Genomic DNA, 16,912 nt, shown 5'->3' on the forward strand with positions numbered 1-16,912 from the left:
CAACTCCATTAAGGAAGATGCATTTTGTTGTGGAGGATACTTCTGAAGTATTGATTCTTCCCAGGGTTTCTCACTACTCTTTGTTTGCTCTGTGATATGTACAGTAAGTAGAGATCTACAGTTACTAGATTCTCAGCTTTATCACTAGCTCTTTTGAAATTAAGAGAGCAAGGAAGCAGAGCTGTGCTATTTGTCCAAAAATGTGTTCCGATATTAATTGCCATAGCATATCTGAAGTCCATTGAGCTCCCAGTTGAAGTATTTAACTTCCATCCAGAAAAAAGGCCACGCTGACACTGAGCTCCAGCATGCTGATGATGAAGTAGAGACTGCTTACATGGAGATCAGGTCTTTATGTAGTTGTGTACATCTTTACTAATGAGTACAAGACAAAGTCCTTCATCAATAATATCTCAGTGAGCAGGCCCCAGCTCCAGAGATTCAGATTCATCAGGAGACTTTGGCAATTCTTGTTCCTGTGATGGGTCCTCTTACAAATGGCTGACGCTGATGAAAAGATTCATTATTGCCTAAGAAGTGCTTAAGTAGGTGTTTGAAGATCACGTCTGACTACAAACTACTGGTCTATCATGGAGTCATGACCCCTGTTGAGTTGTGGGCAACATACAGAGGGCACCTCGAGGCGCTGAAGAAGTATTATCATCAATGCTGCCTGTCGATCTTTTGAACGCAGCCAAAGGAGTGATGAGCTAATATTAGTGTTCTTTTGCAAGCAAACAGGAAAGGGCAAATAAAAGGACCATGTAGCTACATTTTTTATGATGATGTTTTTGAAAACATGATCTTACCTAACCTTTTGAAAATCAGAGTTTATTTGTCCAGATAATCTTGATGCTTGAAGTATTAATGTTTATTAAATTTAGAGGCCTGAATTGAAAGTGATCTTGGCTTTATACTGCAGGCTGGCTAGGGTCACACAGAGGACTTCTTGCTTCTAAAATGCAGAACTGCAGAGTTCACAATGAAAGTCCTGTGTCATACGTCTGCTGCTGTGAGACAGGGGAAGGAGGAAAAATCATTATAATTCCCGATGTAGTGTTGTAATAAAATGCTGCACTGGTAATTGCTCAAACTACCATAGAAAGCTGGGACAGCTGTGGTTGAGCAAGTTAATAAATCAGTGAGTGTAAAATATCACAACTGAAAGAGCTTCTGCGTTTTCACACCTCCAGCACTTGTCATCTGAGCCTGGGAATTCTGTGAGGAAAGAGTAAAAGAAATTATCTCATGCATTTCAGTAAAATGCACCTTTTTATAGGCGGAACAGCAAGGCTTGAACCTAAACTGCGACAAAACCAAACACAAGTCTGCTAGGAAGGGCATGATTAGGTGGGCTTTCTTGCCGAGCAGAAGCCAGTTTGGGAATGCTCCCCTTTTAAAGAATAACTTTTAAGGCACCACAGCTCCACCTCCTTCTGTGGAAGAGCTCCAGTCAAAGCGATGCCGGCGGCCCTCTGCTGTGATTCAAGGGCAGCCTGCTTGTGAAATCAAAGCCAGGCTTTGCTTGTTTCAGTGGGTGTGTGCACTGAGGTAGGCTGGCTCCTGCTCATTACATGGCCCCCAAGATAAATTCCAGAAATCCAGTAATTGTTGAAACAAGAGTCCTCGGCTCAGCACGAGCAAGTAAAGACACCCTGTGCATGCCTGAGCAGCTGCCGATCTCCTTACTGCTCACGCCTCCCTGAGGATTTACAGCCTGTAGGCACAAGAAAGGACGGATACAACTTGGAAGCATCAAGCAGGAAAAGATCATACTACCAGGCTCTTGCTTCTCTGGTTAGGTTAGAGGCACTGCGCAACATGTTTTCTCCCTGAGCCCATGTCTCCTGGGAAGCTGTATTCATGACTGGATCTTGGCTGCTTGCTCTTCTAACCGATTGTACACCTTGTCTGTGCAAGGATGAGTGTGCCCAAGGAAATGGCTGAGAAATGCCTGTGGATGTTTCTACCGTGGCGTGGAAGCTGGACCCTGCGCAGTCAGGAAGAGAGACAAGGTAGACCTGCGAGGAGAAGCAGTGGGGGGTGGCGGGGCAGGTGGGAGGGCCTGAGAAGTTCCATCGACCCACACAGAGTAGTGCATGTGAGACAGGGCATCACTTCCCAAAGAAAGCGCAAAGGAAGACAAGAAATATATTTTCACATACAAATTTGACATAGTTTTATTTCTGAAATTCTGTAAAGGGTTCCTAAAAACTTTTGGTTTGGTTTTAGTTGGCTGTTTTCGTCAGTATAAATGTCACATAAAGAAAATACACTAAACTAAGGCAGTGGTATTCTGTGGTTAACTTATATTTTTTTTATCTAAGGATAGTGGTACTTGCATGATTGCATAGTATTTCACTCCTGTTCATGATTTATTTGTTTAATTGTACAGAAAACAGATCACATTTCTCCAACAATTTGAAGGGGGGAGGGGGGTTGTATTATTATTATTTTGATCAAAAAGGAGCTCAGGCATTATTGTCATATATTGTAATGATACAAATTCAGTAAACAGCATCGTAGCGTGCTTTCATTGCTGAACATTTTTAAACATGTTTTAGTTTTTAAAAGTATTACTTCATACATTTGGCTAAAAAAGCTCCTCAAACGCATCATTGAGCGTTTATAATGTGAGCACAGGGCCACTCACAAGTTCCGCCATCCCTGACCGGTCTCCCTTGACAAAGCGGGACTCTTACTGCAGTATCCTGAAACACAGGCACAAGGCAGCTGAGCTCTACAGGATGGAGCAAGCTGTTATGTGAAAAAGATCCCTGAGGGCACAGTAAAACTTCATGCCACCTGCAACGCCTTGCTGCCTGATTCAGTTTCGTCCATTACGGTTCCTGCTCTGTTCAGGTGGCAGAAAACGGTGTCCTTAGAACCACACATCAGGCTGATTTTCACTTTACCACTGCTGTCTCAATGAACAAGAAGACAAATGTAGGAATGAATAAGAAGAGACCCAAGCCTATACAATTAAAAAAAGCAAAACCAAATATTACTGTCTTTAGTGCAAAAAAAACAAAAGAAAAAATAATATTCATTATTACAGTATTTGAATTAATGTTCTCCTGGTATAATCAGGAAGTATTTTTTATTACTGAACTGGAGTGTACTATCCTACATTTAATGGTGTGTAACCAGTCATTAGTAACTGTTTTTTTTAAAAGAGAGATTGACATCAAAGTCATTCGCAGCATATTTTTCAAATATATGTTTCAAACAAGTCATGTTTTGATGTCAGTTTCATTACGGCTATCAAGTTAGGAAATTAAAAAGTTCAATAATCAGCGATCTGTCTGAAATACCCTGAAGCGGATTGAGTTCATTCTGATCCTGCTGTTGATCAAAGCTGCGTGATGTTTTGCATCGCTGTCTGGGCAATCGAAAGGTGTTGTGGGGGAGCATTTCAAGTAACCAGATGAACCCGCTTGTCTTTGTATTTATTTACTGTCTTGAGCCCTTGAGTCCATTTGTCTTGCTCACTGATGTATTTTCTGACATGACTCTCTTGTGCTTTCAGAGGAGGAGCGGCATGTGAGAGCTAATGACCGCGACTACAATGACAAGTTTCTATATGCAGTAAGTCGGAGCTCTTCTTCCTGCAGTGTCATTTTCTGATCCTTTCTTTGTTAATAGAAGAAAAACAAAATTAGAATAATCTGTAACACTTTATTTGAATGTGACTGCATAATGGCTTCAGTATCACTACATGATTGCCACTCCAGATATTGTAATTAATTATACTTTTTTAATATGACATGACCTGTGTGTAAGAGGTCATAACATTTGTTTTAGTATCATTTCTAGTGATTGGTACAGTGCAAGCATTGAATGGATTATGAAACCGTTATGCAGCAACATTCAATTGAAGCAATACTGAAAAATCGTATTTTTTTAAAAGTAACTTAAGAAAATAAGTATGACTTTTCATCTGAATGGCACATAAACAGTAGTATCTGGCTTGTGTTCAAGAGTGAATATAAAGTATATCGCTTTTATCTGTGTGCCACACTTCCTGTGCCCGGTGTCATGATTCAGGAATTGTTCGTTACTGTAATCTTATGATGCAATCATAGCACTTGCTTCATTGCTCATGAGAAACAACTTTTCTGGATTACATTGTTAAGGGGGATGTTAGGAAATCTGTGTTGTATATGGGTTTTGACCAGATTAATTTCTGTTTTCCTTGAAAACAGGGAGGGAACACCATTGGCAGATGAAATTTAAAGTTGGTGTTTTGTTTGGAACAAATACACTTTTTGTGTTTACGTGTGGTATCAGTGAGCCACAGACAGAGTTCCACCCCTGTGAAAACACTCTCTGCCCTTGGAAACAGCAGAACAGAACATTGTTAGTCATGCCTCCCAAAGCACATCCTACATACAGTAGATCTTCCACACAATCAGATTTTTTAAAGTGTTTAAATCACTAGAGCAGCTAGGTCTTATAAACCTCACATTAATAATACATTATTATAGGTTGCAGACCTTTTCTGTATAAACCACACTTTAATACCGGTAAGAGATCATCTTCTTTAAAAAGTTCACTTTAATAAAGTTAGAGATTTCTTTTTAAACATCACATTAAATTAGGTTTGAGATGGGTCTCTTTATAAATTTACCAGTAATACAGGTTGGACATGGGTTTCTTTATTACCTTCACATTTGTACAGGTTGGACATGGGTTTCTTTATAAATCTCACTATAATGTAGTCTGGAAACCAGTTTCCAAAGTGCACATGTACCTAAGAGATTTTGTGTCCCAGCATCAGGAGTGCATGTGGTGGGTAAAGATGATTCAAGGGTAAATACTGCAGCTGATGTACAGTAAATACCATAATGCAGGTGTTTCTGATTTTGGCACTTCCAACATTCCAGATTTGTGGAATGATAGAGGAACGCGTGACTAAAGCTACTAAGCATTTTAACAACATTTCAATATTATATTTATTTTAAATCATGATAACTTTGGAGAACCCACATAGGTTTTCCATTAACTATGGAAAAAAGTGCTCATTTTCACTTTCTTTCTGATGGGCACATTACTCATTTCCGAGTATTCGGCTGCAGTACATGGAAAAGGCGTGGATTTACTGAAAATGCAGATGCATTTAACTGCCATTTAACTGCTCTGTGAATATTAAAAGCTATAGGTAATGTGACACCTATTAATTTTAAGATTTGATACTGTTTTTGCTTCTTGAGTTACTCCATATACACAAATAAATTTCAACATAATGTGGCATTGAGGGACAAAAAATTGTCCCAGGCTAGCTGTAGCTACCAAAAACCAAAATGTTTTTTTAGCAAACTTGGTTTGGAATTATTACATTTTTGCAAGAGTCCTATCAGATCTCTCTCGGGGAAGAAAATGATATTTCTTACCGGAATATTGTTCATGTTGCAGTGATTAAATAATAAAAATGCACCTGAAGCAATCAAATATGAAAATAATAATAATAAAAAAAAAAATTGGATGTTATTTGAGCACAGGACAAAAAAAAGAATTCAGTTAAATTTTTCATTTGTACAACATTTTTGCTCTTCGAAGGGTCCAGGCATTTTCAGTATTTTACAGTGCAGTATTCTAGTCAGCATTTGGTGTTACGTTCAGCACCATCTGATAGCAATCCCTGCAGCTGTTGTTACCTTCTTAATCAAAGAAACAGGAGAAACACACGAGAGCAATCATAACAAGACAAATATATTTTTTAATACTTTTTGTGCAGGCAAAGTAAAAGCATTCTTTTGGGGAGAGGTAGAATAGGAAACTTTCCGTGCTGGTTTTTGGAAGGTTTTAGCTATATACTGTGTCAGACCAAAACCACACAATATCGGCTCCTAGCTGTTTTGGATGAGCACCTGTTATTTTATTGCTGTGGTATAAATGTTGTGGCTATGTGGGTTGTAGCTGGCTTCTTCCTGTTTTTTATGGCCATACCTGAAAACTGATTTTAAGAGATTAGAAGTCTGAATAGCACATAACTCATCCATCCATTTTATAGCAGCTTTGTCCAGTACAGGGTCACAGGGGAGCTGGAGCCTGTCCCAGCAAGCAATGGGCAGAAGGCAGGCTACACCCTGGACGGGCTGCCAGTCCATCACAGGACACACATACTGTACAGACACAGACACACACACCGTCACAACATGGCAAATGTTTAAAGAAGCCAGTTCACCTACTAGCATGTCTAGACTGTGGCAGGAAACTAGACCACCCAAAGGAAACCCACACGAACATGGGGAGAACGTAATAATAATAATTAATAATAATTGCTTACACTTATGAAGCGCTTTTCTGGACACTCCACTCAAAGCGCTTTACAGGTAATGGGGACTCCCCTCCACCACCAATGTGCAGCATCCAACGTACAAACTCCAAGCTGTGTTGTTATTTTTCAACCAGAAGAATTATTGTGGTACACAAATATCTCATTTATATATAAAGGAATGTAGGTGAAGAAATGTCTTTAAACTCAACCTGATTACAGTGAATCTTTTATTATCAAAGCAAGTATTACAAAAGATATGTGATTTTCAAATATATTCATTCCAAGGCTCCCAAACATTGAAGGACATTACTGCTTAGAAAGATAAGTTTTTAAGCAAAGTAAATCAATATTGCTCTTGTGCTGTTTTTGGCTCTTGTAGCCTACAGCTCTTATACAGTATCTCTCTTTTAAAGAGCTAATATGTTTTGTTATTTGTTAATTACAGATACTGCCCTGTCATGTGTAATACACAGTGCTTTGTCAGTGTGCTGGGCTGCTGTATTCATCATCTTCGAACTGCTTTCCCACAGACAGTTCCTGTGACAGTTTCTAAAATATGGATTGTGAAATTAAATGTAAATATGCTGTCCCTGTGCGGTATAGTTAAACTGTCATTGCACTAGAGCCACTACTGGGCTTACAAATAAAGTAATTTTTTATAGCAGAGTTATACAGATTGCTGTACTCTTTCTAAAAACCTATTTAAAATAAGGGCTGGTGAGGTCATTCTGATAAGATGCCGTATTTACAGAACTTTAAATAGCAACAGGGGTCTGTTACGAACTTGCATTAAATTCAAAAGATGGTCTGACATTACATCCTTATTAAGTTATATTTGCCTTGAAAGGGAGACGCATGTGATCTGAAGTCTCTGCTCCCAGTTGGATTGTTGTCATGGTGATGTTGCTCCTTCCCGTCTGTTCTACATTCACCTGATTGGCTTGTGCTGCTGCTGTATGCTTTTAAATACACAGCATTTTGATAAAAGTAAAATCTAGGAAATGACGTGAAATATCACTGCAGTTGCTTATAAGGGGAGGCTAAAGCTTATTTTTCGGGATTTCTGATCATTTTCATCAAAGTGCATTCAATCATCCTCCCTTAAGCCTCCCCTCTTAAGCTGTCTCAGGATTCAGGTACACCTATTGAGCAAAGAATAGCAACACTAGTGAACTAAATTTCCTCTGTCTCAACAGCTACCACCTCAGCAGCAGGAGGTGGGTGATTATGCACCTGATTGTGGCCTGGTGGCCTGGTAGCCCAAAAAGGCATTAATTAGTGTGGTACAAGCAAATGAACCCTCTACTCAAACCTTCCACCTTTTCTGGCACCCAGTCCATATAGCTCAACTATGAATCAGAGCCACTGCACCAGAAAACCTCATGAACAGGGTGATCTGAAGTCTCTTAAGAAGCAATAGACAATGGTATCATCTTTCTAGTTCTCTAGGCACCGTGAACCCTTCCTGCTTCCACAGCCATCATTCCAGGAACAGCAAGGTGTTGGCTTTCCAGCATGTCATGCCTGCTAATCCCCAGCTAATGGGGCAGCTCTCATTGCAATGTGTTTTTTTCTTTGATTTGAAATTCTGGCACAAACATCAGGGGCAACAGAATTTCATTTTATAGCAAATAGTGTTTGCAGCTACGCAGGCTGGTGTATGTAAAAACTGCAAGTTCCCAGCTTGATTCAGGCTGAATAATTTTTGGGAGATGTTACACTTCAGGAGTCCTTAAATCTAGCTGAGAGCTGAGAAAAAAATCAGGGGACTTGGTTGACACAATTCCAATTCCAAGTTCATAAGTAAAGTTACAAATTAAGGGGAGGCCGTTTGTACCATCTTACCCCTTGGGTTTCTAGCGGTAGATTGATCCTAGGATTTCATCCAGCCGTTTCATGAAAGAAAACAGGGCATCTGCATTGACAGCACAGGGTGGCCTGCACCAGGTTCAGTTTTAAATGCACTTGCATGTCGTTTCCACTTGTATCCTCTGGTTTGTGTTTCACTGTTAATTCGGACGAAATCCACTGTGTAGAGTTTGACTTTGGTTTTGAGGATTCCGGTCACTGAGTAGCAGTATAAATCTCTACTGCAACCTCGGTTTCAGGCTGAAAAGATTCAGTTCTTTTACCCAGTAAGTGTAGAACATTCTTTTAAGCCTGGGAGTGTACAGTATCTGGTTGCTCTTATCTGGGCAGATTCCAGCAGCTGTAATATTGTCTTTGTAATATGGTGCTGAGAACTGTACATAATACTCTAAACGAGGTCTAAAATTTCAAAATGATGCATAATCATTTTTTAAAACTTAATATTTTATTCAAAAATGTAATACTCAAACTGACTTCTAGAGGTAAGATAAGTTACAGTAAATGTCAGCAAAAACTAAAGAAAGCTGCACATGTTGATTGCCATGAGCTCAATATTTGGAGCACCTTTGTCAGCAGTTATAGCTGTAAGTCTCTACAAACTCTGCCCACTGGTTTGGAGCAATTCTTGCTCATTTTTTATTGCAGATTTGCTCCAGAGCTCTCTGTTTTCTTGCTGATTGCTTAATGACAGCAATTTAAGGCTTTCCATAGATCCTGCAAAATCTCAAGGGCATCAACTTTCTTATTCTTAACCCACTCCATTGTACCTTTGCCTTGTGCTTTGTATTATTATCCTGCTGAAAGGTGATTTTTTGTTTCGGTTTTAGGGGCAAAGGACCAAATTAGAAGTCCCCTAGTATACAGTATGCCTATACTTTGCTCCATCCATTTTTCCTTTAATCCTTCCAAGCATTCCAGTCCCTGCTGGGGAGAAGCATCCCCAATAGCATGATATTGCCACCACCATGGCACACAGTATTGAGGTTGAAGCACTGTTTTTATATTAGGTCAGACATAATGCTTTTGCAGTTATACCAAAAAGACTAATTTTGTCTTGTCTTACCACAGACCTTTTACCGTATGTTTGTAATATCACGTAAGTGATTTGTTGAAAACTACAAACATGTGAGATCTGGGATGCGTTTTCCACTATTTCAAAGATGTAGTTGGCCTTACAGTGACACCCTCACCTTTTTAATCCTTGCCCAGCTGCTCAGTTTAGAGGGACGGACTGTATACAGATTTCTTGATGATTGAGTAGGCTGTGTTCATAGGGGTATTCAGAGACTTCAATACTTTTTTGTGCCTTTTGCCTAATTGGGGCTTTTCAATGACTTTATCGCTGACTAGTTTAGAAAGCTCCTTAGTTGCGTGGTTGAATCTTTGTTTAGAATTTAGTACATGACCAAGGAGTGTCACAGGGACAGGTGAATTTATTCAGATTTCATGAGAACCACTATTAATGCCTGCAGACAGAGGCCACTTGAAAAAAAGTCAGTGATGATTTGTGTGACCTGTAAAATGAATTCACAGAAGGTGCACAAAATTACCTTATGTTTTCCATAATAAAGGTTTTAAATACTTATGCAATCATGACATTTCCATTTTTCTTTCATGTTAATTAGGGTATATAATTATTAATTGCTGCTTCAAAGTGTCATGTCTACTGTACAAGCATTAAAGCAACATAATACATTAATTGATATTATAACTACTGTATATATTCTATCCATTCTGTTTGCATTTTCTCTTTGCATGTGATTCCCCACATAACCAAATCCAGCTGCTGGCTGTTTGTAAGCTCAGCGGCAGTAGTAAGGGTGTGCAGTCTTTTTCACTTTTAATGTTGGTTTTGAGGAAGTCATGATCTTCAACCTTTTGTGGTTCAACAGTCACTGAAAACTAGGCCACTGGGTTGATCTACTGTCCTTCCTGGAAAAGTATTTCTTGATTTTGGCTTCCATTTCTAGGTCATCATGTTTCACTTGGCCCCCCCAGTTCCCTTTTGTTCTTATTACCTGCAAACCACAAATGCCCTTGTGTGCATGTTGTAGAAATTTTTAGAAAAGGGCTTCTTATGAATAAATAATATGAAACCAAGGATCTTTAACATTTAAATGATTCACATAAGAATTGGCACTCAGTGTCAGAACTCTTACATGGATTTTGCAGAAGCTGAAAAAGTATACTTGGTTTTCTGGAGAGCTTTATTTCTGAAGCTGTTAGTGTAGCAGTACATGTAAAAAGATTTTGGCACTAAGAGTTTGTATTTGTATCTCATCTTCAAGTCTGCACTAAATAATTCTTTTTTTGTCAATGTTTTTTCCATCCAGGAAAATCGCATCAAAACATCAAAATACAACATCCTAACCTTTCTGCCCATAAATCTATTCGAGCAGTTCCAGAGAGTGGCCAATGCATATTTCTTATTCCTGCTTTTATTACAGGTAAGATGTTTTGTGAAATCATAATTTGAAAGTAGTTTACAAGTTCCTAATGTAATCCTTAAATATTTTCCTTTTGCCCTTTTATTCAAACAACACCATCAAGCAGATCCAATTATTTTATTGCCTTAGAAAATGGCATGTGAGTACAGTCAGGTTTAATTTGCAATATTAACTGTATTTCAACTCTTTTTGGTGAGATGTACCTAAAACTGCTTAGATTTCCTTACATTACATATCTATTAGAGTCTCCCAGTCGAAGCCATTTGATTGTAGACTTGCTGTTCGATGTACATGCTGGAACCACTGCCTGCGCATCTGAAGAAATCAATTCTCCTCCTTCTTTCCTTCTAAAGGCAACCTCTGCTTTTCTATCCAGACTTCTCATTTTCTTAATGAGATGAGAGGGACACAGTCGTGTGCTTTCAACCAGAGACGTAATTTTTCCCCCCTTAATGTGTTGCAAAATCAGCAGTGTTTTCCTTGCCTTTCTTATTATTCGTGGTGTCAGATCCTGTGCCGGTGTTAGCACTAATTGTCCTCAAGAGGTATCTCTTTTTTATTTCAGAATAAGGGTTTTCCTCTGCTGCAGAGCTTTTCATCTGCAGAGCTCTGCACTAGTGACTAGAACGCTGATTACAGACTTTCTGAAAATATGTGTAGGTCAAACAATCATTCCTTTCCCAAGCGCTCATTCTGTGTGAGTGTTGTCCATGTCAGCTTAATAAATACAAAGTACCAAGTCTAGAAGTGGTTGGTATAAACTGTCCTCTCTTTCTCTCATTTAAGTAATTTTGTGCACTAATTATATTAACTGGGATGTGGAGCTGTTTCATTGTGTTTATGTGGTTTTGATTTAACCCCTGGGTTGTCTCCACTCCTTATTTTTTGTAGCTAATTCCTCAAATCTCCTCTCTGTCCTGGTTCACCACCATCGTGCCTCTGGTTCTGGTTTTGACGATCACAGCTGTGAAAGATGCCACTGATGACTATGTGAGTAAGAGGTGACTTACCTGTATGAAGAGACAGATTTCTGTGGGTAACGTCAGCGACTGTATTTTTTTCCTCATGCTGCTACTTCATCAGATAGCTTATAAATAATTTATCAGTGTTGAAACAATACACACGTTCTTGTTACCAGCCCAGTGAGATGATTGGAAGTTTTTTTCTATTCACGAGATTCGGCAGTCAATATTCTGGAACCCAGCCTTCTCATCAATGAGTCTTCAGTTTTGGTAAACTGCAGAACATGACATATATTTTTTTTAAATCTTAAGCTGCCATGTGGTCAGAATCTACAGGTTGAATTCAGAATCCCATCAAAAGACATCTCCTTTTTAAAAACAGTTGTAAATTTGATCAGATATAGTTTGCAATCTGCATTGTTCTTTTTTTTGTCCTTGAGTAATATAAATGCAAATCTTGTCTAGTGTTAGAAAACGGATAGAGCATAATCAGTTTCAAGCCATGAATTTTAAAATTTAAACTTTCCCATTCTAATCTCATGTTGCAGTACGTTAATGTATTTTGCATAAAGGCTGAAAATATTTCTTTCTGTTTAAATAAAAATAATGATGTTAGTATGGCAGGAGCTACTCTAGATGTGATGAGATACAAGTCTGTGAATTCAGGAAAATATTTTGTTCAGATGTAATATGAAAAATATAGATTTCAAAGGTACTGGCTAAGGGAGGAAATGGGAGGAAACCCAACCAGATATCAGGTCTGTTCAGGCCTTGGCAACAGTGATACTGTATGTAAAACCAAACCTGTTTCAGGAATTTTTATTTTGTCCATGAACCTGTGTAGATTTCACTTATTATACGTCTAACAAACATCTGGTTGTTGTAATTCTGTTTCCTTTTGTAACTCTTGTAGTTCCGCCATAAAAGTGATAAACAGGTCAACAATCGGCAGTCTCAGGTGCTCATCAGGGGCAAGTGAGTACGAACTGTGTTTTTGGCTGCTGTCCTGTGGAGGCTCATAAAGCTTCCAGCGCTGTCATACTGCTTCACTGAGTTACTCACCACTTTCTAATGGGTTTTTAATGTACAACAATATTAACTTAATTGTGTCATTGCCTTGGAGAACATCGGGAGCCACATGATGATAATGATGATGATAATAAACACATGCTCCTCAAACCTTGATAAATTGAGTGAGCAATCTGACCACGTTTTTAGATGTTTTTTTTTACGTTTTGTAATAAAATATTTTGAGTATTGTCTATGTTACATAGCATTGAATAATGTCATGCAAAACCATTTACAGGATGCACAAGAAAAAACACCAACAGTCAAATGAAATTTCACACATCTGAACAAAGTTCAGAAATGTGAAATACCATGCTCCATACATATGAAATACCACAGGATAATGGAGTGGCAAAGTCAGTATTTGCCAATATTCAGTCCCTACAGAAAAAACAGGGCAGGAGAGTAAACTTACTGGCCTCAGGATAAAGAAACAATAATGTGTTTGGAGTGTTGTTTGAAAGACTGAGACAAGGGCATTGGCTGACACTGCCAGGGCATGTTTTTATTTTATTTTCCTTTTCTTTTAGGCTGCAGAATGAAAAATGGATGAATGTGCGTGTGGGAGACATCATCAAACTGGAGAACAACCAGTTTGTAGCTGTGAGTACTGCTCACTCTCACGAGCCAGAGAAGCAGCAAACTTCAGTGTGTTGTGTCCATGATGTTGCAAAGGGCCGGAATTCATCCTGTCACAGTCGCTGGATTCAGAAAGGGGATTTTCCCTTTTCATTTGGTGAAGTAATCTGCCCTTGTTCTGTTCCTTAGTTCTGAATAAAGATGATAAGACAAAAAGGAATGTCCATAAAGTCATGTGTGTGAGGGAGAAACCGTTCTGCTTCTCTTTTCAGAGTGAGCTTAGGACTGAAAATCGGAACAACTCCTTTACACTGAGTCATGGGGGTGGGGTTGGTGGGAAACAGTGTCCAGCTGCATTGTTGAAGTGAATTTCCTGACATCTCTCAAGAAACAGCTAGATGAAATCCTTGAATCACTAAGTCACTAGTGACTTCACTTTATCATGCTGGGCTGAATGGCCTCCTCTTCTTTATCACTTTTTTTACGAGTGCACATCATTTTTAGAGAAGCCTTTCTGTAAAGGGCTTCTAGAAACATACCAAGGCGATCCAATAGGCACCATGCAATCAAGTGTTTGCCATATCTGTGCTTCAGTATAACTGTGTTAAACTAAATTAGCTAAAAATTGTGTTCTTCTTCAGTTCAGAAGGTGCATGAATCATCACGGGCAAAACAAAAGTTTCAGTATGGTAATTCTAGTTTAATTTAGGAAAACATCAGCTATTTTCATTGAACATTGTCATTAATTAGCAGTCTAGAACAGACACAATATGTCTTAAAAGTGAAGTTGCACTTATAATGTTCTTATTTTCTGTTACTTGCTTTAGGCTGACCTGCTCCTCTTGTCCAGTAGTGAACCATATGGGCTCTGTTACATTGAAACAGCAGAGCTGGATGGGTAAGGCCATTGGAACATGTCTTTGCAGTCTACAGATATTCTAGGGTTTGCATTTTGATTTGTGTAATGGCTAATGCATGCTGGATCATAGTCACAGTTTTAACTGTATTGTCATTTTTTTATTTTTATTATTCACATTGTTAGGTTAAGAGAATGTTGAAGTTGCAGCTTTCTCCTGTGCAACAAGCAGGAGGGGAGATCTTTAGTATATTTCTTAACACTAATTTGGGAAGCTGAGCATGACTCATTTTTCACTCTCTTTAAAAAAACACTTAAAAAATGTTCAGTGTTTCAATGGTTGAGGTTGAAGTCAGTGACTGCTTCAGCTTGCTGGCCATGTTAAATTAAATTGTTTTTGTTCACATCTTTTGTACCTGTTCAAGTGTTGAATCAAGCCTAGGTCATAATTACATATTCCTGGTTTGTTTTCTTTAATTAGGGAAACTAACTTAAAGGTGCGTCAGGCATTAACGGTGACTTCAGACCTTGGTGCCGATATAAGCAAGTTGGCTGCCTTCGATGGTACGTTCTCCCATTGTATCTTCATAGAAACCTCTGTTGATGTTTTTTTGCAACACATAATTAATAAGGTATTCTTTCATCATACCTTAATTGGTAATTATACAGCATTATGGAAAACCAAAAGAAACTACAGCACATTAGATCAGATCTCTTCATCAGCAGTACGTATTCTACCGTAAAACCTTCTCAGTTTAATGTAAAATTTAGAGCAGATGGCTTCATAATCAGTGGATTTTACGTGTTTGATGCTACATTATAAAGGGTAAACTTAGTGTTGCTTGCGAAGCACAGAATTAATTTAAGTTTTTATGAGAAAAATGTTAAAAAAACAACCTTTTATTTTTTTCTCAACTGTTTGCAAAAATACTATACAATTCTCATCTTCAAAATTTCATTACTACAAGTACAAAAAAAGATGGCATAGTTATCAAGGAAATTAATTATTTTGTATTTATTAGAATAGTAAATGCTTTAAAAATGTTTAAAAAAACAAAACATTTAGTGTAATGCTTTGTTTTGGCTTGTAATGAATGAACTGTGCGTCAGAATAAGATGAATGCATTGTGCTACAGTTAAAATTGCTTTTGGCTTCAGTAGTCTAATTTTGTTCTTCAGGTGAAGTTGTCTGTGAGCCTCCAAATAACAAGCTGGACAGATTCATAGGGACACTCTTCTGGAAAGATAATAAGTATTCTCTCAACAACGAGAAGATGCTGCTCAGGGGCTGTGTGCTCAGAAACACTGAGTGGTGTTTCGGAATGGTCATTTTTGCAGGTATTGATTCATTTCTCTGGTATTGCATTACTTGTGCTTTTACAGTGTGGAGTGCATTTTAGAATACCTCTGTCAGGACCAGAAGCACATAAATAACAAATAATGGAAATAAATTGTGTTCAGCTGCCTTCTAAATGCTTTTCTCTTCAGGGCCTCAAACTAAGCTGATGCAGAACAGTGGGAAGACAAAATTTAAAAGGACCAGCATCGACAGGCTGATGAACACTCTAGTTTTATGGGTAAGTTTGTTGGCTCTCAGTTGCACCCCTCCTTGCAATTAATATCCAGGTTCTCAGTTCTCATGCCTTATTTAACTAATTGGCCAGCTCATGGACATCCGTGTGGCCAAAGTATTCTTTTTTAATCTAAGAATAGACAGTTATTGTCTTTAAACCCAATGTTGGAAACGACAGCTGTGTTCCTACAATTACACACAGGGAAGAATGTGGACATGTAGACTCCTCTTACCTACCTGAACCACATGTCTTTTAAGACACCAGAGGCTTCAGCCCATTAATGGAGGTTCAATGCTGCCTGCAGTTCCTCATCAAATGGCACCACAAACCTGCAAGTGCCCTGGAGGGCACAGGCAGCTCCTGGTCAGTGATCTAATCCCACTCTGCCCTCAGTAGCGGTCAGGCAGTAGTGTGCCACCTCCTGTAGCATCCTGGTCACGGTTGGCTAGTGCCACAACCCAGCCTTGGACCTGTGATCACAGAGGTCAGCTGCACCTTTACTGGCTGAGCTGCTCTGTGTTTCTACTCAAGAGGATGAAGAAAACGATTGAAGGTCTCAGTTATGCTTTCAAGCATTGTTTCACACTCACAAAATGGCTGAATTATAATAACTGACAGTTCCTCTGTATTTTTCAGATTTTTGGTTTTCTTACATGCATGGGAGTAATCCTTGCCATTGGGAATTCGATCTGGGAATACAAAGTCGGCAGTAACTTCAGAATGTATCTGCCTTGGAATGAAGTACTGAATGATGCTGTGTTCTCTGGCTTCCTAACATTCTGGTCATACGTAATTATTCTCAACACTGTGGTCCCCATATCTCTCTATGTAAGGTAAGAGAGGATGTTAATGGTATATATAAAAAGGAGCATTTTCAAATTTTAAATTTATTTAAACACAGATGAATCACATTTGACTTTTTTTTTCCCAAGGGGACATTTCATTTAAGTTTTGTTTTACCATTCTTCATATACTGCACTGTATTTTTGCATTTGCGCTATATATTCTACTGTTCTGTGCTGGGAGAATGAGGAGCCTTTGATCTCCTGATGCCCTGCAAGCTCCATAGTGCCTTAAAGAAGAGTAAGTGCTGATTGGAGGAGCACTGGGGCTCTGTGTGATGTCACTGTGATGTCACTGCTCCACCAATTGCATGCCCTCACTTGGTTAATGTTACCTACAGTAGGTTTGAAATGGCAGCTGCTGAGTTAGTTAACCAGCCTGCATTCTGAGTGACTGTACTTGCTTGTTGAGTCACTTGGAAGCCCCCAGCCCGC

The 16,912-nt window shown here is 38.8% G+C and overlaps 1 protein-coding gene across 9 annotated transcripts in view; it reads left to right on the forward strand.

Moving 5' to 3' along the window:
• The window catches only part of LOC102683994 (NAD(P) transhydrogenase, mitochondrial-like), an 82,895-nt gene that overhangs the window by 22,552 nt on the left and 43,431 nt on the right, over positions 1–16,912 (forward strand). For 7 of the 9 annotated variants that reach the window (XM_015342906.2, XM_015342907.2, XM_015342905.2 and 4 more), the window contains exons 3-12: positions 3,530–3,588; positions 10,483–10,596; positions 11,488–11,586; positions 12,472–12,533; positions 13,157–13,229; positions 14,033–14,103; positions 14,543–14,625; positions 15,241–15,399; positions 15,550–15,638; positions 16,272–16,468. In XM_015342906.2, the coding sequence (XP_015198392.2) occupies positions 3,530–3,588; positions 10,483–10,596; positions 11,488–11,586; positions 12,472–12,533; positions 13,157–13,229; positions 14,033–14,103; positions 14,543–14,625; positions 15,241–15,399; positions 15,550–15,638; positions 16,272–16,468 (1,006 nt within the window). Of the gene's footprint in view, positions 1–1,368; positions 2,016–3,529; positions 3,589–10,482; positions 10,597–11,487; positions 11,587–12,471; positions 12,534–13,156; positions 13,230–14,032; positions 14,104–14,542; positions 14,626–15,240; positions 15,400–15,549; positions 15,639–16,271; positions 16,469–16,912 lie in introns of those variants that run through there. The other 2 variants (XM_015342902.2, XM_015342903.2) reach the window with 2 other exon arrangements.

Source organism: Lepisosteus oculatus, chromosome 5, assembly GCF_040954835.1.
Source record: "Lepisosteus oculatus isolate fLepOcu1 chromosome 5, fLepOcu1.hap2, whole genome shotgun sequence".
NCBI lineage: Eukaryota > Metazoa > Chordata > Actinopteri > Semionotiformes > Lepisosteidae > Lepisosteus > Lepisosteus oculatus.